Source organism: Anguilla rostrata, chromosome 12, assembly GCF_018555375.3.
Source record: "Anguilla rostrata isolate EN2019 chromosome 12, ASM1855537v3, whole genome shotgun sequence".
Taxonomy (NCBI): Eukaryota; Metazoa; Chordata; class Actinopteri; order Anguilliformes; family Anguillidae; genus Anguilla; species Anguilla rostrata.
This window is the reverse complement of record NC_057944.1, coordinates 23,065,515-23,090,582: the sequence shown is the minus strand read 5'-3', so window position 1 is coordinate 23,090,582 and position 25,068 is coordinate 23,065,515. Positions and strand designations below refer to the sequence as shown.

General features: G+C 43.0%; 2 protein-coding genes across 4 annotated transcripts; one reads left to right on the top strand and one right to left on the bottom strand.

Moving 5' to 3' along the window:
* The first annotated feature begins 1,441 nt into the window (after window positions 1–1,441).
* On the top strand, window positions 1,442–16,926 carry ngef (neuronal guanine nucleotide exchange factor). 3 transcript variants are annotated; one of them, XM_064303393.1, is made up of 16 exons: window positions 1,442–1,596; window positions 2,046–2,294; window positions 5,264–5,384; window positions 5,907–6,230; window positions 7,252–7,343; window positions 8,287–8,528; window positions 9,241–9,401; window positions 9,864–10,016; window positions 11,847–11,976; window positions 12,196–12,270; window positions 12,573–12,662; window positions 12,948–13,111; window positions 13,241–13,399; window positions 14,198–14,277; window positions 15,226–15,330; window positions 15,726–16,926. In XM_064303393.1, the coding sequence occupies exons 2-16, from the start codon at window positions 2,084–2,086 to the stop codon at window positions 15,953–15,955; spliced, it is 2,337 nt and encodes a 778-aa protein (XP_064159463.1). In that variant the 5' UTR covers window positions 1,442–1,596; window positions 2,046–2,083; the 3' UTR covers window positions 15,956–16,926. The 3 variants fall into 3 exon arrangements, with proteins under 3 accessions (XP_064159463.1, XP_064159462.1, XP_064159464.1); XM_064303392.1 differs by lacking the exon at window positions 1,442–1,596 and having other exon boundaries at window positions 1,615–2,294; XM_064303394.1 differs by lacking the exon at window positions 1,442–1,596 and having other exon boundaries at window positions 1,616–2,294; window positions 5,925–6,230.
* snorc (secondary ossification center associated regulator of chondrocyte maturation) lies at window positions 16,861–24,978 on the bottom strand. Its single transcript, XM_064303402.1, has 3 exons — window positions 23,698–24,978; window positions 19,972–20,142; window positions 16,861–19,780 (listed from the first exon to the last, which is right to left on the bottom strand). Exons 1-3 carry the CDS (start codon window positions 23,768–23,770, stop codon window positions 19,671–19,673), a joined length of 354 nt encoding a protein of 117 aa, XP_064159472.1. The 5' UTR covers window positions 23,771–24,978; the 3' UTR covers window positions 16,861–19,670.
* Between the last annotated feature and the right edge of the window lie 90 nt (window positions 24,979–25,068).

Sequence of the window (25,068 nt, the reverse complement as noted above, 5' to 3'; positions counted from 1 at the left end):
TTCACTGAGAAGGTTGTATTTTCAGACGTGTTAATTTTTAACTTCTGTAAAAGGCACAGGGACAGTCGCAGTCTTATCAGCCATAGTTTAGAATTTGTGCTGCCCCAGCCACTACAGTGTTTTATGGCTTGATCTTGATCTGGCAAGACACAATTGATAAGAGACAGTTTGCTTCTTCCATGGCTCAGTTTGAGGACTGCGCTTGTGACCTGTGATCAGAACATTTTAGAAGGCCTCTTAACGTGATTCCATCCAGGATCTGCAACTGTAAATTGATGCGACACACATTGCATACCACAGATGTCTACGAATGTGTCTAATGAAAGCTCATCGAAATGAGGAAATCGCATTCCACACTGCAACCCATCCCTCTTTGTCACAGTGTTCGGGAAATGCTGGAGGACTGCTCTCCACCACATGCATAAGCAGTGAAACTGACCCGCCCAATATACTGTTTGCTATGGGCGGGCGCTGGTTCACCAAAGCTTCCGATAACACACAATGTAAACCACGCAGATCCATCTGAGGGCATTCAGCCATGTTAAAGCACAGGCACAGACCGGGGAACCCGCTTAGGTGCTTCATATTGTATTGCATTTCAAAGTGGGGCATCAAATGTCAGACAGCATGCTGCAGACAGCAGACAGGGGCGATATAGCTCAGGAGGTAAGACCGATTGTCTGGCAGTCGGCGGGTTGCCGGTTCAAACCCCGCCCTGGGCATGTCAAAGTGTCCTTGAGCAAGACACCTAACCCCTAACCTCTAACTGCTCTGGCGAATGAGAAGCATCAATTGTAAAGCGCTTTGGATAAAAGCGCTATATAAATGCAGTCCATTTACCATGCTTAAAATCTCAGACAGCAGGAGTTATATGTATTTCATAGCATTTGACCCTAAAATCCTCAACAGTCACAACTTATATTAGCAGCTGGTAACAATACTCGTCCCAAAAAGCTGACACATTTCTAGGTCAGTGAATTCACTTTTAGGCATAAGATCATTTAAGTTTTTCATTTAGAGCAATTTGTGCCAGAACAAACCTTTTCTTGAATTTGTGCTGCCCCAGCTGTTAGTGTACTGTAGTATTGCATTAAATCTGAGGCGTTTCATGTGGCACATTTGATGTCTGGACTGGCGATCTTAAGGCAGTGGGAGCAAAATCAACACCGAACCAGGAAGTGTGTGTTCACACTGACATCTACCTTCCCTCAGGACTTTGTACAATTGTTTTGGCCCTACACACCCTCCCCCCCCCCCCGGATTAGAAGCTGTTGTTTTTAGCGCACGCACTGCTCACAGGCGTGCAGGTAGGGGAGGAGTACAGGCGGACTGGTTCCTTTCACCCCGTTTGAGTAATAAGGAAAAGCGTCTGCAGAAAGTGAACTTTGCTCGTCAGCTGATGGGAGATAAGAGCCTGGCTAGGAGCTGAGTGGTTGGAGGGCCTGTCACATGTGCTGAGCCGCGACTCGGGGGGGTAAATGCTTGCGCCCGTGTGAGTCCGTGTGAGGCAGTCTCTCACTGCTGACCCCCGCGGACCTGCAGGGGAGGGAGAAACTCTCAACAGTAATTGCCATGGTGAAGAATTTGCTGGCAGAGGTTAGTGGCTTTTCTTGTTCTTATAGGAGAGGGTAGGGCGCTCGCAACTGGAGGCAGGCAAGCTTGTCTGGCTCGTGCGGTGGAATGTCCTGACGTGGAAATCGGCACGGGGTGGTGCATTGGGAGGGAGCAGAACGTCAAAAGCGCTAATTGCTGCGCACTAGCGAGAGGCTGGCTTTCACTGGCTTTCTGACTTTCAGCGTTGCTAACAACACTCCCACTCTCCCAACCAACTGGGGTGTGTGTGTGTGTGTGAGAGAGAGAAAGCAGGGAAGGGAGGGGAGGGGAGAGACGCTGGTACAGGTGCAGGTACACAGTGTGGCAGGAGCCCGCGCAGATGAAGGGGACTTTTGGAGCGCCGGGCCTGCGGATTTGTCAGCTGACAGGAAAGGATGTTCTGGGCAGATACAGCCGTGTGTGACACTGTGGATTTTCTCTTTTCCCTGAAGCCAAGGCCTGTTTATAAGAGGGCGCTGAGAGGATTGTCATGGCATTCACTGCCCTCTTCAGGGGCTTGTTGGGGCAGAGGACCCAGGATAACCAACCCACAATAGTACCGTCTGACCAGGACGATGACGATATGGATGATGACCACGATGTCAGGAGAAACACTCCCATTCGGAGGAACTCCAGGTTCTACAGATCTATGAGGAGGACCAGACAGGAGCAGCTGTCCTCTAATGATCAGCCCAACCAAAGTGAGAATTTTTCTGTCTCCTCTCTGTGTTTACATACTGTCTCTGACAGTGAGATCGGGAGAATCTCAGTATTACATCCTGTGTATTCAGGGTTACATGTATCAGCACAAGTATCTTGTATTCACAATGTTGTCTTGATTATCTCTTGCAAATACTTATATCTTGCAATGTGAACACTTGGCATAATAGAAAAGCCCTATCTCCTCTCAGGGCCCTACTCAACATAAGTCATGTGCGTACCGAGTCTCATTATATCACAAGGCAATCTATATCTGCCTATACTGAAAAGTCTATGATACTTTGTCAACCACAGAAGATGCAGTCACCCCACAGAGCAAGAGAAGAACCTTTATATTATTTTTCCCAGTCGCACAAATCAATGCTGTGGCCCCAGCAGTCTGAAACCAGAGGAACCGGTTCCTTTGTTTAATTGCTGCCACTCGGAGAGTCGGCTGTCCTGGCTGCTCTCTCTGCACTGAGTCACCAGGCCCATGTCCCTGCATAGCAGGGAAACCGCACTGTCATTGTACTGACAAGCAGAAGAGCCTCTGAGATTTCTTATGCCAACATATGCACTCTGTCTGTGGTCAAAGATTCTAGGAACCAGACCATGGATCTGGAATTAAGAGATTTTGAGAAATTGTTAAAATTATTCCAATCATCCACACTGAAACATTTCGAGTCAACTTAGAAATTAATTATCACCCCAATATATATATATTTTTTGGGGGGTGAGGGTTACTGAAAGGAATCTTGATAGATAGATGTAAGGCACAAACCAGGCCGCTGGCACAAACACTACACGATGCCATTTAGCTGCCACAACCATCCCTGGGCCACACTATTCAAATTATTATTTGTTTTGGGGCCACAGCAACATTCCTGTTTCCTGTTTTGCTACCAAAACCCCAGGACCAGCTGTAAACCTGGCTGTTAAAGCTTCAATAGAACCTAACTACAATTGTTAGCATTAGCAGGTGCTCTCAAGTTTCAGCTTGTGTATGCTGCCATTGTTAAGTGCATGATAAAAGCGCAAAGGCTCTGGAAAACCAAAGACACATAGGATTTCAAGCTAGATTCAGCCCCACAAATGCTTCTAGGGGAATCACACAGGTTCTTGACGTGGCAGTACACTTTATTTCACCCATGCCTCCACAGGGGAATTTAATATTGGCCAATGGCCGGTTCTAGAAAGGAATGGGGGCTGGGGGGTAGCTACTAAGTGCATCTGAGACTGACCATCTACAGGTCTTCCAGGGGAAAAAGTATCTTTTGTAGATCTTCTCAAACATGATTAATCTTTGATATATCTTCCTATACACAATGGATTCTATAAAATGTATGAAAAGATGATGAACCTTATGAAGTACATAAATGATCCTTTGAACATAATCAACACATCTGAATGACACTTTAAAAGATCTCACTGCTCATTATGGATCCTGAAAGGATCTTGTACAATAAAATGCACCATTTAAAAATATTCCAGAACACAATTTACATAAGAATTTCTAGCACAAAAGAACAAAATCAGCTTTATTCTCCCATTGAAAATGAAAAATTGCCTTTAAAGTGTTTAATTGAAAAGCTTATATTTCAGATAACTGTAGTATTTCTTTCTGTGAAGTTAGTCCCCTTGCTTCTGGATACATGAGATTGTATTGCTACCACACAAGCAGTTTCTGTAATTTCCATTCAGTGTGCAGTGGACGTTTCGATTCAGGTAGTAAATGTGGTTCTTTTGTCCCAGAGTTATTACGTAATGGAGATTAGTGCAATGTACACAGGCAATGTATTCATCCCCCTACTTCCAGCAGTCATTCGGTGCAAAGTCTGTCTTGACGCTATTTTTACTGGAATCCTTAGCATACCAAACAAATCTGAGGCGAAACCATTGTCGATGAAAACGGTTTTGCCCTCTCCACGCTGGGAGGAAATATGAACACTAAATGTTACTGCCACAACTTTATTTTCTCGCATAATAATCCACAAGCGCTGGAACGAGAGAGCTTTTTACTCTGCAGTTGCATTGTCTTGGGACCTTCAAAAGAGAAGCACCAGACTTGGGCAAGCAAAACAATAAAAAGGGTGTGATTGGTGTCTTACCAGGATTTTTAAAGGATTAAATTCTGGCTTGCCGATCTCTCAGTCAAACGGCAATACCTCACTGATAGTATGATATTTTGTTAATTGGGTGCACATTATCATCTAAGTGCTGGTGCTGTGTAGTTTCTTTAGTTGTTTTTCCATTTGTGTTCAGCACCAGCCAAGAACACAGAAGAACTGAGTCAGACACCTTTCAATACTGATCCCACACATTTACTTTTTGTCATTAATCATGGTAATTGATGGTGATGTTGACACTATTGCTTCTATTGCTTTAATGAAAATGTATTCAGGAGTAAACACTATTTAGACCAGTCTTGCTCCAAATAAGAATGTTTTGACCTAAGTGGAGATACCAAGAAGGGCATTTTTTTCAAAGGGAACAGGTTGCAGTGTGTGTGTCTGTGTGTGTATGTGCACGCACACGTGCATGAGTGTGTGTGCTGGTCAATGAGAGAGGGAGAAAAAAGAGAGAGACAGTCAGAGAAAGAGAGAGAGAGAGAGAATGCTGTGATGATCAATCTTTAAGGCCTCAGCCTTCTACCTGGACCCCACCCTACCCTAGGGCAAAGTGGAGAATTATGCCAGACTGAAATTAGATTCAGAGGAGTGGCGCAGACCAGCCTGTTAAACAAATCATGGGACTAAGAAATAAAACAGGCAGACAAAAAACAGAGTCACATGTCCTGCAGGTACAAGCCAAGGGATATAAAGGGTTTCAATACAGCTCGGGAAGCCCCCCAGCAACACATTTTCTGTAGCTACCATTTCCTCGTCATTGTTATGGTGCAGTGACAGTGACAGGTTCGATATAGGTCAGCTCTAGAGCAGTCTCTCACCTCTGTGCTCCATTCTCCACACAGGCCCATCACCCAGGCGATTCCGTGATGCGACTGTCAACAAAAGAACAGGACCCTCCCCAGCCCCCAGCGTTCCTGCACATCCTGTGAACAACAGAACAGCCATGCCCCCACGTACATACGAGTGAGTTATGCCAAAAATGCCCACACATACACACACACACGCACACACACGCACACACGCACAGACACACGCGTGCATATACATAAACACACACACATGCACATGCATGCGTACACCCACATACAAATACGCACACAGACATACTCACACATCATACACACACAAATACACACACCTACACATGTATATCAACACCAGACTGAGCAAGACAAGATCTAGAGTACACTTTGATCCTCAGAGGGCCCTCCCCCCTCAAATTCCCGGAAGTGGATGACCAGTTAGGGCATTCATAAACATCTGAAATGATATTATCACAACAACATGATATTTTACATTTACACATTACAAAGATTCCTCTCAACCTGAGATTGTGATGGAGGACAATCCAAATCTAACTCAAACTCAGTTTCGGCTGCACTGTTTAGCTTGCAGCACTTCTAACATACCAGCGGCAGCTCGTGTTTTTATCTTTTTAGAGAAATCACCCATCTTGTTTGTTGTTTATTCTTGATTTATATTTAGTCAAACCTTACCCTTCAGATCTCGAACTGCGTTGCCAAGCAACGGGGAGTCCAAGAGCCTGCACGCACCGCAGAACGGGGCGACGTCCCCCTCAGCGTCGAAACTTAAGGGGGGGTCGGGGGGGCTGGGCTTATCTCCCAGCGATGGGCAGCACGGACCGCTGTCTCAGGGTGAACATTCCTCCAGGACGCTGCGGCGCAGTACAGACATGGATAGCCTCACAGAGAACGTCTCCTCCTGGTCTGTGCTGACACCCAACGCCGGTATGCTCGCAGAGCCCACAGACAGTCGAGCCGTGGCAGACTTAGATGGGATAAACCTGAGGTAAGAGGGAGAGCGATATATCAGCATCTAGCTGTTACTCTACTCAGTTATCAATGCTGAATTAATCTTTTTTGCATGTACATCTCTGTATGTGATGATACCAGGGATCAGACTGAAGTGGAGCTGTGTGTGCAGGATTGACTTAAGAGCAATCGTCCAACAGTGCTACTCTATTCTCGGTCCCTCTTTCTCAGGATCAACAGTTGTGCAAAAAATGTTGCAGTTTTCATGTCAGTCTACGAAATTGAGGATTGCATTTTATTATGAATCATATGAGTGCGTGTTCTGATGATTCTGTACAAACCTTGTTGACTTTAATATCGAGACATATTAGCAGAACTAAAGCACAGACATAAAGCACCACTTTGAGCAACCCATCATTCATAATCTAAAACTGAAAAGATGTGTTTTACACATAACATAATGATGAATTCTTTCATGAAATATTTTGAATATTTTGTGTCTCCTTTAAAGAGGACCTGATGGTTGAGGTTCTGTTCAGTTTGAAAAGGTGACCTGTTGAATTCATTTCTTGTGCGTCAGTGAGGATCAAAGAGTCCTCTGTAATATCAAAAATTCTTTCTGTGCGGATTGAAAGATCAGAAGTCTTGAAATGAAAACATCTCAGAGTTCTCTTGGGAGGAATGACACCATTCGAAATGACTGGATTCTACAAAGGATCTCGTAATTGGCTAAACCCTCTCAGGCTGATTTGACCATGCAAAATCGCATCACATCATTGCTACTTTTTTATTTTATCAAAATAATCAACCCATGTACAGCACCAACCAAACAATCACGACCTCGGTTGACATTGTTTCCATGAAATCATTTCCACCCCTGTCAAAGCCAATGCCTGTGCCCACTTGAAAAGTCTGGCTGAAAACAAATCCTAGAATCTATATTTTTTCATATTACTTATTGCCTCATCTTCCCTGTTCCCTCCCTGTTTGTTTCTCTGTGTGCTTTCTTCTTTCTCGCTCTTTCCCGCCCCCTCTCTCATGATTTCTTTTCCTGTCAGATTGAACAATAGGGAAAGCTCACAAAAACCAGAAAGAAAGAAAGAGCGAGGAGAACCAATGTCTCACAGCATTAAGATCGTCAAGAACATTGGTGAGTCTGCCCAAATCTCAACAACAGTATTTGGCCAATGGGAAAACACAAAGCTGGATGATAACATGTTGTAGAGGTATACACATTGCAGAAATAAAAAAAACTGCACTGACATTATTAGCACAGTGCAATATTCTGCCCTGTGATGTATGAACACAGAGACATGATCACTGTCATGATTAAGAAGGTTATTGTCAAATATAAATCAAATGACATATCTTGATTACACAACCATTTGCTTGTCATTATCACAAGGCAAGGCTTGTGAGGTAGGTCCAAGTCTGTGCAATGTATATATTCAGGGATGAACTGAAAAAAAAAAAAAACTGAGTGTAGGAGGAACAGGTAATGCAGAGCTTTCTCCTTTGACATTAAGGTAGGCGGTCTGAGCGTTGTGTGTCTGTCGGGGGAAGGCAAATATGGCAACTGCAACCACACATTGGAAAGGCATCACTCTTCCTTATGTAACCGTCATTTCAATACACCCACCACTGGACGCAGATGAGTTGCATTTCAGAATCTCTCAAGGACATTATATAACAGCTTCATGCTGTTCAGAGGAGATGCCTCAACAATGTTATCAGCCAATATTTACTGCCGTCTCTCGGAAATATTCAAGCGCATAGTCCCTCTGAAGTGATTCATTTCTGAAGGCATAAATTCCACTTAAAGCATAAGCTGACATGAAGACATGCAAAGAGATTTTCCCTTTCGAATTGGAAAAGGATTCCACCACATTCAAGTCAAGTCACCAGCATGAGGTTTAGCTTTGAATGTTCTCAATGTGTCAGTGTATTGATACCACTGCAATGAAATGAAAAAAAGATTATTAGAGGGTTTCGTATTAGCTGGGTTACCTACCCCACTGCAGATGAGGTACATGTTTGTGGACGTGGAGGTAGCAGTGTGAACTGTCTGACCTCAGTTCCATCCCTTTGCTCAGAGTTCCTATATCAGGAGTACAGAGACACATCCAAACAGCAGGAGATCCAGCAGCGGAGGCAACAAGACGGCATGCAGGTGGGGTTTGGGGGTGGGGCTGGAGGAGGGGGAACGGCCCCACCCACCCTGCAGCTCCAGCTGAGAAACAGCGCCCAGTCCCTCAGCCTGTGGCAGAACCTGGAGGTGGTGCGGCAGAGTGGCCTCCTCGACACACTCCCTCCGAGAGAGATCATCATGCAAGAGGTGAGGGGGCGGGACCAGAATAAGGAGATGGTGTTAAATGGGGAGGGGAGAGGGTGGTGATACTCTGAAAAAATCAGTCTCTAGAAGGAGAGGGGGAAGAGGAAGAGAGTAAGAAAGTACAAATTAAGTAGTGATGATAGAACAGAGTACAAGAATTGTTAATCTGATTCCTGAATGAGTATCCACACTGGAAAAACAAACAAAAAAAAGAAAAAAAGGCAAGTGCATTATTCTTATATTTAGACTTAATCATATTTCTATGACATTTTTGCAAAATAAGAAATTAATCAGAGACAGTTTGCTTCATTTAAAGGTTTGCCCATGGGGTAATACAATTTCTCTAGACAAGCAAAAAGTAATTTAAAACAAGCTAACATTTTTTGCTTGAGAGAAAATTTTTTTTTTTAAGTCTCATTGTAAGACTCAAATACTTGTAAACAGACCTTTCTGCAGTGTATCATGCACTCTGGACGGTGTTATGTGGGCAGCGGGACCTATAAAGCAAAGTACTGTAGAAATGTTCTGGATATTAAGGATTTTATGGCTGAGCTGTTGAGTGGATGGCTGCACCAGTGATAGAGAGGATCAGTGGGAAATTATTCATGGAACTCCCATCCCCTGCCCCCTTTTCAAATATAAAATGTAAAACTCAGAAAGGACGCTTGCCTACGACACTTTGAATCGTATAGTTATGTCTCGGCTCTCCCTGAAGGCCATGTTTGAACTGGTGACCTCAGAGGCTTCCTACTACAAGAGTCTGGAGCTGCTGGAGACCCACTTCCTGAAGAACCCCCTATTGGTAAACACCCTGAGCCAATCAGACATGCACTTCCTCTTCTCCAATATTGAGGATGTCATGAAAGCCAGTGAAAGGTGAGTGAAGCTTCTTATAAAGAACATAAAATAATGTTCTGAAACACCTCAAAATCCATTTTTTTAGATAGTCTACAAGAACCACATAGGCCTCACTATCAGAACAAACTATCTACTTCATAATATAGGATTGTTACATCTATATCATGTGATTACAATTCACAAACATCTTGTGTTTCCCTCACCTTTTGACAATTATTTTATGAGGGTTAGCTTTCCAGTAGTGCACTTAAAAATGACGAACCCATGACCTGAATCATGCTCGATAATTTAGGTCACTGCTCGAGGGTTAGCTTTCTAGTAGTGCACATAAAAATGATGAACCCATGACCTGAATCATGCTCAATAATTTACGTCGCTGCTCGATAATTTACTAACTTACTGATAATTTAACAGGAAGGACGGGGTGTTCCCTAACATTGTCCCTGTGTGATGATGTCACATGTGATGATGTTGTTGTAGATTTCTTATGGACCTGGAAAACAGAGTGGAGCAGTCCATCCAGATCTCAGAAGTCTGTGACATTGTCCACTGCCACGCTCTCAGTCACTTCCATGTCTTTATCACCTACGTCATCAACCAAGCATACCAGGAGAAGAACTACAGGAGAATATTGTAGGTACAATCATGACTGTGGGCCTAACACAGAAACATTCTATTATTTTAATTAATGTGGGCCAGGAAGCATTAATCAATGTACAAAAAGGACCATACAGTTTTAATCAATTTAAACAATTTACAGTCAGTAAAGGCAATGGCATTGAAAAGAGCAAGCAGAGACTTGTCACACTCTAATGGCAACTAATAATATTTTACTACATCTTTTTAAAAGGGTACATTTGTGTAAGCACCTCAGGACAAGTATGCTGCTTTTCTGGCTAGAGTGCTTGACCTTTAAGTACAGGACATAACTGAGGGCGATAAAAACTACCGCCATTTAAAAAACTGTCATTTTTGACATACTGCCCATGTATTTTTTCTATTTGTCATACTTCTGTTTTTGCTGTGGGAGCTCTCTGTTGATGGAGCAAATGGATGACCATGGTCTCAGTATACTCAATTTGGCCCCTATCTATCCAACATGCCTTTTCCTTGGTCACCTCTGAGTCTTTTCCCCTTGCATTCCCCTTTTTGTCCTGGTTCTAGAAGAAATAGTTTGTTGGAAACATGAAAGCCCATTACATTATTTATTTATTTTTGCTCCAACCAGTAATTCTACTTGTGACGCCAGCATGTGAACCATCACACTGAACATGTTTCAAGTGAAAATGATCTGGCTTGCCAAGAAGCTTAATATAGCTCATAGACACTCCCAAGACTACTTACTATTCCGCCTGAACACCTGAAATGCCAACTACTGTATACCAGTGTATGAGTTCAGTGTGCACATAATCAGTCATCAGTAATCAAGACAAATGAATGGCAAACATGTAAGAAATATTATTTGGGCTAAAACAGTCCTGTTTGCAATAGAAAATCATACTATGTATGTTCTAGGCATAAGACTATCACACATTGCCTGACAATTGAGATCTGTCATGAACATTAATATTCTCAGAACATACAACTACTCTGTCACTTCAAATATGTATTTTTTCCTATATGCTATGCTTTGAATCAGAAAAGTGACAAACTGAAATGTGTTGAAATGGCTCTATACTGTTTATCTTAGTCATATACTTGTCACAGGGAACAGAATGTTATTGACTACTCGATTTGACAAAAGGCTGAGGACACATAATCAGTCATCACCATCACATACTAGACATTTAAAATGTGTTCTCACGTGCACTTAGAAAAACAAAAAGAGTATCTACCTTCCAATTTCCGCAATACAAATGGTAACTGGAAATTCCCGTCAAGCATCGCTGACAATGTACTGACACAGCTGTGACAATAATAGATGTGCGATTGCATAAAAAGGGTTCTTCAGCGATATAATGTCCTCCTGTATAGATAAATGATACAGGTGTCCTGTATCTCCTAGGTGTCCATAGGGAGGGAATGCGAGGGAGCTTGGATAGAGGAACATATTAGGATCAATCTGTCATGTCCTTGGCTTCTTTGTTAATATAGCACACTGTTAGCTCAAATGAATGTGAAACCTCTGTGAACAATTATGCTTAAGATTGGAGGCATCCATTTTCTACCCCATGCTTAATGGCCCCTAGGGCCTTGAGCTTCTTAGAAAGTTTTATGGGATCACAGACTTGATTTACATTCCACTTTGAATTTCAACTGAAATTAATCCTTATTTCAAAGCTATATAAGCACAGCTGCATAATTATGACTGAATAACTACTTTTAGAACAATTTTTTCTTCTCTCACTTCTCCTTTTTCTTCATATTTACTTGAAACCAATGACCTCTGCTGGCCATTTGCATGAACTGCCTAAGCAACTCCGTGGATCTCTTTACATCAAGCATGCCTGTGTTTTGCCCCAGACAGGGAAACACATCTTTCCGTGAAGCAATGTTCCAGCTGGAGAACCAGCCCAGGGTGCGAGGCTTGTCCTTCACTTCCTTCCTCATCCTCCCCTTCCAAAGGATCACCCGACTCAAGCTGCTGGTGCAGGTGCGGGGGGGGGCGATGGGGGCGCAGGCATAGGAAGCTGGCATCCATAGTAAATGTTCCTGCAATACCAAGGGCACAACTGTTGGAATAATACCTACACTAGCACTTGAATACCTCTTACTACAAAACAGTGGATCAGACTGCCCATGGTGTTGTTTCATAGGAAAATGGTAAATGACAGTTCAACCCAGTGACCTGTGATCCCTTCTCGCTCTGCAGAATATTCTGAAGAACGCAGAAGAGAACTCAGAGAGGGAGGCCAATGCTATCAAGGCTCACTTTCAGCTGGAGAAGGTATGGGCAATAGTCTTATAGGGAATCTATGGTGGGCTTTGGGAATACCAAAATGCCTATTTTTAACTGTCAACTAGAGGAAAGGTTTTTGTCTAATAATTGCTCACAATATAAAGCTTTATGCTGTCTGTACAGTATAGTGTCACTGTCTTTTCATTGTCACAGAATTACAGAGAAATTATGTCCCTGATTTAGAAGATAAGCTTTTCAGTCTGGCATGTTCAGATATATCTATTTGGACAGTCTGAACAGATTGAATTCCCCACCCTCTCACCCACTGCCTGTGCTTGTTTCCCCTTCAGATAGTGAAAGAGTGTAACGAGGGGGTGAGGAAGATGAGTCGTACAGAGGAGCTGATCAGCATCGAGAAGACGCTTGAGTTCAAATCCAAGGTACCTACAGAGGGAGAGAGGGCAGGGAATGAGGTAATGGTATGTGCTTCACAGCAGCACAGAGGGTAGAAACATCCACGGTGTCATATCACATTGGGCCACACAGGTAACAAGGAAATCTTCCATTAGCATGTAACAATTAATATAAAGTATGAGAGGGAAATCATTGTGGCAAGAACTACCTGCTCAGAGGGTTACCTTACTTTATACCGCTGTTGTCAAATCTATGATTCCAGCCCCTTACTCCCCTCGAACCCTAACCGCATCCTCTGACACCCCCCACAGTCAGTGCCTGTGATCTCCCACTCACGCTGGCTGCTGAAGAAGGGTGAACTTCAGCACATGTCTGGGCCCAAGAGCACCAGGACTATACGGAGCCGAAAGCTCTACCAACCTGTCTACCTCTTCCTGTTCAACAACCTGCTGCTGGTCACCAAGAGGAGCTCCAGGTAAGTGCCATGGCCTCTTGAGTCACATCCTGCTGTGCCTGGCGTGGGCATCACAGACCGCTGTCACTGTTCATTTCCTGTAACTTCACTGACTGGTATGTTTGTTCTGTTTCACTGTGCGTGTGTAAGTGGGGAGAAGTTCCAGGTGCTGGACTCATGCGCTCGGTCGATGCTAAGAACAGAGGACCTGGAAGACCATGGTCAGATGCTGGCGAACGTCTTCATCCTGAAGCTGCTGGAAAACCAGGATGATCGGCCGGTGACCTACATGCTCAAGACCTCCAGCATGTGAGTGCAGTGGAACTCTGACCCTGGCTGACTACCAATAAAGTCTGTTTATATTTCAAAACATAATCACACAATACCCACATTTGTTTCATTGTGCTCTTGAATAATGGTTTCAAATCTTCAGCTGACCTTAGCTGAATGCTGGAACAGTCCCTCAGTAATTAGAAAGTAACATTAAATCCGCTTTGCAGTTAAATTGCACTAAGTGATGCATTGTCTGTCCATGAATTTTTCTGGGCAGTGTTACAAGGATGGTGTCACAGCATTGCAATGCCAACTTGTGAATTTCATGAAAGTTGAATTTAAATATCAATCAAGTATGCAAACTTTTCCCTTTCTGTTTGACTTTGAAATCAACTACCCTGCTTAGAAGCTTTACTTGTGAAAATAATATGATTTAGATGAATAATATATTGCAGATAGATGATTTCTAAGTGCTCTGACAGGAGGCTGTGGAGATATCAGTGAATGAAAGAGGTCAAGAATATCCACAGGGCCTAATTATTGTAAAAATGTCTAAAATGAGAGAACATCAAATAATAATTATTATTTTGTGATGCTGCTCAGTGTTAGAGTCTGCAGTATCTCACCCATGATGCAGTGTGATGCGGTGTGATGCTGGCTGTGTGCTGTTGTCTGTGGAGTGAGCACAGCTGGTTGTTGGCAGATGTGTGTGACATGGTTGAAGCCTGGTGTCTGTGGTGTGATTGAGGCTGGATGCTGCCTGCTTTCTGTGGTATAAATGTAGCTGGCCATAGTGGGGCGTCTGAAGTTACGATGCGCTCCTGATTCATGCAGGAGCGACAAACTGCGCTGGATCTGTGCCCTAACGCCAAACCGGCGCACCCGCTTTGCTTCTACCAGTGCCCACCAGCCAGGTGAGACAAATCCCCATCTTCAGCAATGCATTTTCACAGAGCCTGAACTCGTCCTGAGAAGAAAGTACAATCAATAGCTATTCCTAATAACCCTGGACCATTACTTTCTTGAACAACACGGCAACTCAAGGTGTACATTTTTAAAGGGTCTACTAAACCAGTAAATAAGCTAATGTATTGTCAGCTCAGGCACATTGGAAAAAATGCACCTTGGAAGGGTAGAAGTATCCAGACAGTATATAGCCCTCCCCTGGCTGTAGCTGTGGCTGAATTCCTCAGAGGATTAGAGCAGTCCACCTCTGCTCTGGACATGAGGCACCATTTGAGGGAATTAGGAGCAGCTTTCCGCACAGCATCCCACTGTGGGCCGTGTCCCCAGTGCTGCTGCCCGCTGTGCCAGGGAACAATCAATCAAAACAAAGCTTGGCAAGGCTCTCCAAAAACAGCACCACCCTTCACTTGCACCCCACCAATTAATTCACCGCCTACTGTGAAACCATTTCCCCTGCTGCACAAGTAGTGGTGCTCGTACCTTCCCACAATTCCTGTAACAATACCCTGACTGAAGGCTTCTCACAACAAAAATGCATCAGACTCCTACCTGAGGCCAGAAGTTATCTCAATATGACCTTTAAAGAGGACAGGAATGTATATAGAAAGGTTGTGAAAGCATTGCATAATTCAGGCTATATTCCATTTCACTTTCACTTCCAAATCTCTGTGGAGAGCCACTGTAAAACCTGAAGAGCTCAGAGATAGAAATTAAAATTAAGGGCGGGTTTCAGTGCCTTGACTTCAATTTAATAAAAAATTATTTTTCCACCTTTTTACATTGACTGTATTGTTTGAAATGAGCTATATCACAGGACTGTATTTTTTTAAATGAGCTACAGCACAGACAGTAGTGGTACAGATAACTTATCAATAATCATTCTGAATGTGTGTCAGACTGCCCCCAGGTACAATGCGTACAGTCATACTCGTCTCAAGAACCTGATGAACTCTCCATTGAGATGGCAGACATTCTCAATGTGTTGGAGAAGACAGACGATGGTGAGTTACTAATCACAGTTCAGTACGGTCTTAAAGACACCACACTTCACAAAACTTTCACTTTGCACATAGCACCTCAAGAAAACTTTGGCTTCTCTCCAATAACTTATTTTATCCGTCTCCTCGGTCCATGACTGACCCAGAAATCGATCAAAGTCTGCCATATATAGATAATGGATAGACTTTTCCTCGATTCCCCTGTCCTTGTATTCTTTCCTTACATCCTTTGTTGGGTGGAGCTAAGGAAGCAAGGAAAGAAGGATGCAAGGAGGTAAAATAAGCGATTGGAAAGAACCCCATGAAATCATATAACTTGTTACGTAGCTTAGTGAGGTGAATTGAGGTGTAAGCCAGCTTCTTCTATTCTCTTGTGAACCTCCTTTAACCCCCCACAGGCTGGATGATGGGGGAGCGGCTTCACGATGAGGAAAAGGGCTGGTTCCCCTGCCGGGTTGTTGAGGAGATCAAAAATGAGGAGCTGCGAGCCCAGTACCTGCGAGAGTGCCAGAGGATACATCAGGCCCAGGGAGGAGGACCTGGTGCCATCATGGCAGGTTCCAGGGGCAGACGCACTGCCAAAGTCACCAACAGGCCCCAGATGAGCCAGATGGAACAGGACTACTAGAGACTGAAGCTAAAAGTTCCAGGCAGCCTCAATTTCCCTTTGGGAGTAATCACCAACGGGAAAGCAAGGACTGTAGAGAAGGTTGTGACCTTCTGTTGGAAGGAAGAACAATGCAATGAGTTCACTAGTTTTTCCAGATATGCCATGTCAAAGGACTTCCTTTCAGATTGGATGCCAAAGTGTGATCACATGGTTGTTCTTGAGGTTCTCATTATATCTGGGAAGAAGACATTCTCTTCAAACTCCAAGGCCCAGAATGCATTGCCCCCAAAATGAACTTTGATCATTCGCACTGATGGTTTACAAAGTTTCATAATGACTATATGCAAGGTCTGATGGAGAAGATCAGTGCACACCAATCGCAGAAGGTGAGATGGAAAGAGCAAGAGAACATGTTTTGAGGAATGTTTCTCTGAAAGAAGAGTTCATGAACATCTTAGCTATTTGGGCACATATATCAAACTGCACTGCAGAATGCTTTCATTCCTATAACGCCTAAATGTGTCAAGTAAATATTGTAAATTACGCCAAAAATATTTCACAAAAACATCTATTAGTCAATGGAGATGGATTTTTTCATTGTATCCATTAAAGCAAAATGAAAGCAAAAAGAATTTAAGAAATAATGTGGAGTAAAAGAGTATAGAGGAGCCCAGGAGATTTGCACACAAAATTACCATGTATCCCGATGTGAGATCCCCTAACAACACTCAGGGGGAGGATACACTGTACACAACTGTCTATGATAACCCTGTACTGGTCCGATGATGCATTACGGAACATCGGGACACAATGCACCAGAATAGTTGCTGTATTCTGCATGTAGTTTGTGAGTGTAAGCACATGTGAGAATATGTGTATATATACAATCTTGTTGATGCCTGGAAAATAATTACAAATAATCGTTATTTCATTTTGTAAGAAGTAATTTATTGTTAATAAAAAAACAAAAACAAATCTGAAACAGAGAATGGTTGTATTCCTTAAATATAATGCTATAGAAATGTTAGGAATTTTGTGGAGTTTGTTATGACATATAACAAGTGGCTAGTCTGGGTGCCAGATGTTAGTATAGCCAAATAATAGTAGGTCTTGTGTTGTTATTCTTTTACTCATTGAAGCCCAATGCAAATGGCAATATTGTTGAGAATGTAGCTGGGCATACTTTTGGTGGCCAACCAAAGGAGTTAAACCTCTTATTAAAATATGAAATATGAAGGCTTGCAAAATGCTTCATACAAAAGGGGGAAAAAACAAAGCAACAAGGACCCATTTCCAGACAAGCTCACCAGCAGTATGGGTACTGATCTGAGTGCCAGGTCAGAGCAAAATGCCACAATTAGCCGGGGGTGGGGGGGTGGGGGATTGAATAATGCAGTAATAGTCCTTACATGAGTACAACACCATAAGGCATGTAACTCAGTGGTCCTCTTTCTTTACCAGTAGAGTACAATGAGTTTCTATGACCACAGGTCTCTTTTCAACATCATTGATGTATCCTCATGAAAGGAATATATACCCACAGCCTATCCCATTATAGACTATGTGGGAAACTGGTTGATATAACAGTTGTCACAGACTTTCTTTGGCATCTACTTCAAAATAAAGCTTTCAACTGGACACAGAATTGCAACATAGATTATGGTATGACATTGTAAAGGCCTCAGCTATTAAAATAATTAAACATTTTGTAAATTCATGCAGATAAGGAAACAAAAACAAAAACATAAACAGCAGTTGCAGCTGGGGCAAGTTTCAAACTCCCAGAATACAATTTTGTTAGGGTCCTTAAGGTGAATGTGAGAGAGTTGGATACCCTGGTTATTTTGTCTTGTAGTTTATACATAGCTTACATTAGATACCAGATGTTTGTCAGATACTTTTTGGAATGTTCTGCAAATCTTGGGTTCCTTCTTTGCCCTAAACATTAAACTGGAAAGAAGTCTTATGTCAATTTTGCAAGGCATATCAGGCAGGAGACAGAAATCTACATACAATAGACACAACAGTCAATTAGCCCCAAGAAGGTGGGAGATCCCTGCCAACTTGTACGACCTAAGCACCAGTCTTGAAGTCAGACGAAAGCCATATATATATGGACGGAGTGTAGCACAGTGGGTAAGGAACTGGGCTTGTAACTGAAAGGTCGCAGGTTCGATTCCTGGGTAGGACACTGCCGTTGTCCCCTTGAGCAAGGTACTTAACCGAAATTGCTTCAGTATATATCCAGCTGTATAAATGGATACAATGTAAAAAATGCCATGTAAAAGTTGTGTAAGTCGCTCTGGATAAGAGCGTCTGCTAAATGCCTGTAATGTAATGTAATGTAATGGCAAACAGTCGTCCATTTTCTCCCACTATCAAAAACCACTAGGTAACTATGTGGCAATTCAGAGAATGATTTTGTTGTTTTTAAAAGCTTTTTATTTACTTTGCTTCTACATCTCTTTTTCAATATTCTTTCCTACATCACCATTTCCAGAGGTTAGGAGTAATTACCATTTCTCCCACATTGGCTCAATTGGCTTCTTTTTTATTCCTGGGTAATTGTGCATTGTAAAGTGACTGCTTTTAAATGGTTCTACACAAGATTTGCCTGAATTTTGATTGATGTAATCTGAAACATCCACAAATGCCACCCCTTACATTGACCAGTATGCAAGAACAGGAACACCACACTTTCCTAACTGATCACTTATTTTACAAAACAAATATTTACACAGAAAAAATGCACCTAAACTGTTACAGAAAATCAATTCAATGCCAGCATTTTTCATCAAAAATGACAATAAGCGACAGATTCACTAATGAAAATTACTGTTTGTTCAGTAAAATGGTAGTTTGAATCAACTGAGCCAGGTAGAGCTCTGTATTGCATTCTAATTGCCTCCTTATACAGTAACAGCGGCAACACAACTCCCAAACTCTCCCATGATTACTTCAGACTTTCCTTATTTGAACATACACTAGCAACCTGATACAGCAGGGTGGACATCCAGCTGGCTTACTCTGTCCCTCTGACATTTTTAATAACCAAGATCTTACACGTGAAGACAACTAGGTCCATAAGGTGAATATAAAGCCTTATTCCATCCTTTTTTCTTTTTTGTCCCCTGATTCAGTTTCATGAGGTAAATTGAATTTTGAGAACCACTCACCTGGAAACACATTCTGTAGTGTCCAGTAGGGGACTATTCACACTACGGTCCACATGTACAAGAGCAAGGACATAGTTGTATGATAAAGCACATCGCCAATCTGGAAGTATGTTTTAAAAAATGAATTAGTAAATACATATTTTGAACCCTTAAGTTAGATACTCAATTTTACTACACCCACAGTATTGCACTATTATTTGGGTACTGGTATGAAACTACTGAGGTGACTTCTTTAAAGGAAATTTGAATTTTAGAAGAGGAATTTGGCTAGGGTATGAGGTTCTAGAATCCACATGGAAGTTATAGTTCTCCAGGTTCTACAGAAGGACAAATCATCCAGGTTCTACAGGGCCTAGTCATCTCAAGCCCTAGGAACCAGTCAGGCTTCACATGCAGTAGGCTCTCCTTTTTTAGCAAACATTCTCATTGACCAAAGACTATTAGTGTCCTGGAGAGCTTCCTGTACATCAGACCTCAGGCAAGAAAGAGGAGTCAGTTAATGAGGCCCCTGTGTGGTTTTCCATGAGCTGTGTGAGGGAGGGGGCTGAGGGGCAGCTCTATGCGGTGGTGAACTTCTTGAGTGTGATGACGATAAGGGCAATGAGCACAGAGGCCCCCAGGATCACGGCAATCACAATGGCAGCAATAGCACCAGGACCCAGCACTCCTGCACAGCCACAAAGGGAGAGTCACACATAATGATAAACTGATAGCACACAAACCTATCAAAGGCAGATACAGCAAGCTTCATAATATTTGGGAGAAATCTTAGACTAAATTCAAGACTGTTACCATTATAACCAAAGTGCAGGGTTGTCAAATATGACAGAATCAAATGTTTCAAAAGCCTCCACTTACCATCCTCCCCATCGATAGGCTCAGAGTGGGTGGTATCTTCATATTCCAAGGTAAAGGCATTTTCTGTGAGGTCATGGAAAGGGTCCTTTGTAGTCAAATCATATGCCCCTCCCCCTGATGATGTCTCCAGGCTCTCGCTTTGTGTAGTTGGAGACAGATCAGCCACAGTTTCTATGGAAACATGATCGTCATGGTAATTTAGTCATTATTTTGGTAGGTATTTTCAGTAACGCTCCACATACCAGCAAACAGCACTCATTTATTAAAATGTAAAGAGTCCAACATTATAAATAAAAAATGGATCATTAATGCTTTTGGGACCACATTTCCAAGGGGAATGACTTTGCTCATATGGTAACCTTTATCTGATCAAGCCTATGATGGTGGGAAATTGAATATTTCAATCAAGATCCATGAAGAAGTGGAGGGTCCAAAGTTTTCCTCCCATCCCCCCTGCCCCAACACTATCCTGCTCGGCTAGTTAGCCAGGATGGCTGGTGAATAGTGGCCTTTGTGAAGAAACATTTTGTACTGATTGCAGGTAACCTCCTCCATGCTCTCGTACCCTCACATCTGCTGCTCACATTCCACACTGTACAACGGGACTTTTCACACCCACGCGGCAGCCTTCGAAACCTGACTCAGGTTTAAGACACCTCCCCCCCACCCCAGCACTTCTCTCACCTTCCCAGACTTCAGATCAGCTATTTCCAAATCCTGCATCAAAATAATGAGCTTTTCTTCTGAACTATAGGGATGCATAATTACTAACGACAGGATTAGTGACAACATTTAGCCGCACAAGAGTTATTTTGGTCGCCAAACTTACATGAAAAGGCCTTACATGATCCCAAGAATAAAGCTTGGCCTAATGGCCTAATATTTAGACCCAGTCCAACTCCCGACCTAGAAGTATTTTTATCATACAGTTAACCAATAGGCTGTTTACTCAATGAAGCGCAGGTTTCCTGCCCAGGAACATGCCTCTCATACAGCGCCCTGGGTTCCAGCCAACTCTCCCCATCAATGAGCCCTTCACTTGCGGGGCGGACAACGGTGCTTTGAGAGGCCCGAGATCCCAATAGGGTCCCAGTACGGAGGGGCCAAAATTCTGATGCCACTGAATGTTCAACAAACATGTTTATGAAAAAGCCGTGGAAAAGATTTCCTTGGAAAAAAAAGCGTAGAGAAGTTTTTTTTATTTTATTTTTTTTAAAAGGTAGATGTTGTTTTGCTAAACTAGATGTTTTTCCCTGTTTGTACCCGTTGCTGTGCATTTACTTCCACGCCTCCTTCTTTCTCTCTAGAGGTTTATTTTATTTACAGAACTGACACTAAAGACACTTGAGAGCCACTCTACTCATAATAAAGACCTGGGTGTTCCAAGAGGAACAATGGCTAATGTAGTCAAGCATTTTCCGCAGGCACGGACTGCTGCGTACACTGCTTAGGTACCAGGGTCAGTCGCAGTGCTCGCATTTCAGCGCCGTGAGTGCAGACTGGCGTCGACGACTCCGAACAGGATTTCACACACCCTGAGCGGTGAGGACTCTGCGAGCAAACAGGCCCATGCCAAAGCCAAAATCACTCCATCAGAATGACGACACACCCACCACGAGAACATGCTACGGCTCATGTCCTCACCTCAACTCTCTGACATTCTCAGCCAGTCCCATCTACAGACAAGAGTAGACCGCTTCCTCCGCCATAAGACTTTTTATTTTATTTTACGGTAGAGCTCCATATGGAACCTGCGGTTATTTCAGGAGCCTTGGTAAAAACAGAAAAAAGCCTAGGACCAACTAGTGCTTACTATATGACTGCTCAGGGTCAAATAAATAGGGATGCAGTTGACTTTAAAGGTGTTATACTATTGTATACAGTATAGATCAGAGGTCGACAAAGGGGGCTGTATTGGTTCCTAGTCTTCATGCAAAGTTCTGGCCTTACTTAATTAGCCCAAACCATACGTCATCTGAGATTTTAGCCACATTTCTTATGTGCATTAATGAGTGTCCCTCTATGAAATGTTTTGCTATGATCTTAATCTGTGTGTGAACCAGTAGTGGTGTACAGAGCCATTTAGCTCGTATAGCCAGGGTAATCGGTGGAAGTAAAAACCTGGAAACACACCAGCACTCAAGGGCCAGAAGGTATGCTGCAAAATATAAAAAATGCGTGATGTTACCATGAAATAACATGGGAGGAAAAACTGGCCAAGAGGTTGTCAGTTTTTCAACATTACAACCATGCTGTATACATTGGTCTATTCTCAGCTATATTCTTACGTTCTGGTCCTTTTCAGTGTAATTCCACTACCACCCCATTTACTTTTTTATTCCTGCAAAAATAACTTCGGCAAATAATAAAAATCGAGGTTTAAATAGCCAATTACTTTTCCTTAAGGAGGACCATTATTTGCACTGTAGGTGGGCACTATAGGAAAAGCAGCTTGAGAGCCAGGAGCCAGGGCAGGATCATGAGGCTGTGTGTCCGTGCGTCATTCTGTCCACAATGCAGTCACTCCATCAGCAGATCATTTTGACTTATTTTAATCGCAGAGTAGGTAATTCAACGGAACTCAACGGAATAACCCTTCCAAGGTGAATAAATGAACAGTAGATACATTTTTCATAAACAAAAATTCAGTATACATGGTTGACAAGCTTATATGAGGCATGATAAAATTATGGCTTGAGTCAATAAAACTTAACTCTGGAGGTAATATTTACTTCCTTTGAGAAACAGCAAATAAACAGAGTTCCACACAATTTAAGTTACAGTATCACCTATATCAGGACATTGATCCACACTGCTCCTATACCATTTAAAAGTGTTTCCCCCCACTTTCTCCCAACTTTTAGCTGACAAGCCCCAAACCAATTACATTGATGGCCTAATTTCAGCCACACAACCTAGAGATCGTAGAAACCGCTAAAATCCACACATTCCTTCATTTTCAGATATTCTTGTGAAAACACAAACTGGCCACATTCCGTAATGAGCCACCACAGTCCCTGGCTTTGTCCTAAGCCCTGTCCTTTCCTGCTGTCACTCACTGTGGGTTTACATGAGAGTGCGAAAGCAGCACGACGCCTTGGGTCTCCCTTTAAACCCCCAACTAAACTGAGGAATTACACTCAAAATATGCACTGCAGTATTGTTTTGACAGAAACACTTGCACAGAACCCATCCACTGGCTTATTTTCCAGACTAGAGGAAAAACAAACCTGATGCCTTTGCAGGAATACAAAAGAAACTTTAGGAACATCCAAAAGAAGAAACGCGATGCATAGGTGAGACGAAGACTTGTGGATGCAGTTTTAGGTGGTGAACCATTAATCACTGTTCAAACACTGGCTGTCAAACTCTGAAAGCACAGTTCACAAGGCTACATGCATTCTGAGGGTTGCCAGATTGACATAGCATTTGTTTAAACAAACGTCAGCGCAGGACCATCTTTCTACGCAAACTGCTCTTGGACAAAAAAGATTACTGGGCTAAGACCACATAAATTACTCAGTCAGTCCCTTTGACATGATCCATTTTTTGTTTCACCACTTGCTTCAGACAACAGAACAATTGTGGGAAAAAATGTATTTATACATTAAAAAACAAAGAAAAAAAAACAGCACACACAGAAATATCCCAAACGTGAGCTCATTGTAAGAGAGAGACCTGGATAAGAGATGCTGGATAAGGCCTGGAGCAGCCCTGAAGACCTACCTGTCCGAGCAGCAGTCAGACACACGCCCAGGAGTGTAACCATGAAGAGGCTGTGGATGCTGCAGTGAGCCATGGTTCCTGTTTCAAGTCTGCAGGGAATCTCTGCTGATTCCAAAGCATGCGTTAAAGAAGGGAAAAGAGAGGGCGAGAGAGAGAGGGAGAGAGCGGGAATGGGAGAGGGAGAGAGAGAGTAAAGGGGAAAAGTGGGTGGGAGGGGAAGGGGGGGCACAGAGGGTAGTGTCTGTACAATACAGACTTTGTCAACACCCCAGAGTACCAACCTGCCTCAAAAAGTCAACTCTGCACAAACACAGGGCTGTATACTTCTGAGGCAGGTCAGCTGAAATAGTCTGACTCCAAGCTCCCTGCCCTCCCATTACCAAAAAAACAGTCCAGGGAGAAGAGTGGGGGTTAACTGTTCACTGCCCTAGGTCAGGACTGGTCACCTCTCCCAGGTTCTGGGAACCAAGTCCCTGTACCAACATTCACTCAACTGTGCCTTTCACCAGTGACTGCAAACTTGCTACATCAGCTCTGTATGCAGGGGTGCAGTATATTATTAGCCCATATGACTGCATATTCCTCCAGCTAACACATACACTGTATAGGATATGTGAACGACACCATCTGGAATGTGGGGTGCAACCTTCCTGAATGACCCTGCCACTGTACCTGAGAAATCAGCTAGGTTTCTGGAGAAACATTATTAGCATTTTAATAACTCATCATGCTCAGATAAAATAAATACACAAAAAATCATTTGTTTCCCAGCAACGTGGAATGAGGCAACGCAGGAATCAGGGCAGTAACTTGAGGCCCATAGGTTTAGTGCTTCCTCTTCGCAGAGTCAGCGTGTGTGTGTTCGTACACCGAAGGAATGGAAAACTTCATATTATTTCACACCTTTTAATATTTTCATAAATGTGCTGCTGGGTGGGTTTCCACGGACTGGCGGCTCAGGGGAACTCCACAGAATAATAAGTAACACACCGTTCCATTTCCTTTCCCACAATTCCTGCTTGCCGTTTCACCGCATGAGAAATGGAATGGATAATAAATCCTGCCGAACGCCCGTAACACGTTCAGCCTGTCTGGGAGCTGAAGAGCACTTTCTGCATCCGCCATTACACTTCCTCGGCACACTGTAAACGGCTTTATTTCAAAATGAGCACCTCCTACAGACTCATCCAGGGTGACTTACCAAAATCCTCCACCTGCTTCCCCAAATTGAAGCTTACTTAATTTCAGAAAATAATTATCTGCAATATCTGCAGATAACAAAATAATCGACACATCTGCATGAACCCATGACTACAATAGGAGCATATATTCTATACAATGGCATAGAATGACTGTAAAAATGCTTATGGA

What these genes read in the sequence shown, in the direction of transcription:
- ngef (XM_064303393.1), top strand. Translation starts at nt 2,084, where the DNA reads ATGGCATTCACTGCCCTCTTCAGGGGCTTGTTGGGGCAGAGGACCCAG. An exon ending in GAGAGATCATCATGCAAGAG is followed by an intron (nt 8,529 to 9,240) that starts GTGAGGGGGCGG and finishes CTCTCCCTGAAG; the next exon opens with GCCATGTTTGAACTGGTGAC. An exon ending in GACTCAAGCTGCTGGTGCAG is followed by an intron (nt 11,977 to 12,195) that starts GTGCGGGGGGGG and finishes CTCGCTCTGCAG; the next exon opens with AATATTCTGAAGAACGCAGA.
- snorc (XM_064303402.1), bottom strand. Translation starts at nt 23,770, where the DNA reads ATGGCTCACTGCAGCATCCACAGCCTCTTCATGGTTACACTCCTGGGC. An exon ending in TCTGACTGCTGCTCGGACAG is followed by an intron (nt 20,143 to 23,697) that starts GTAGGTCTTCAG and finishes ATGTTTCCATAG; the next exon opens with AAACTGTGGCTGATCTGTCT. An exon ending in GCCTATCGATGGGGAGGATG is followed by an intron (nt 19,781 to 19,971) that starts GTAAGTGGAGGC and finishes GTGGCTGTGCAG; the next exon opens with GAGTGCTGGGTCCTGGTGCT.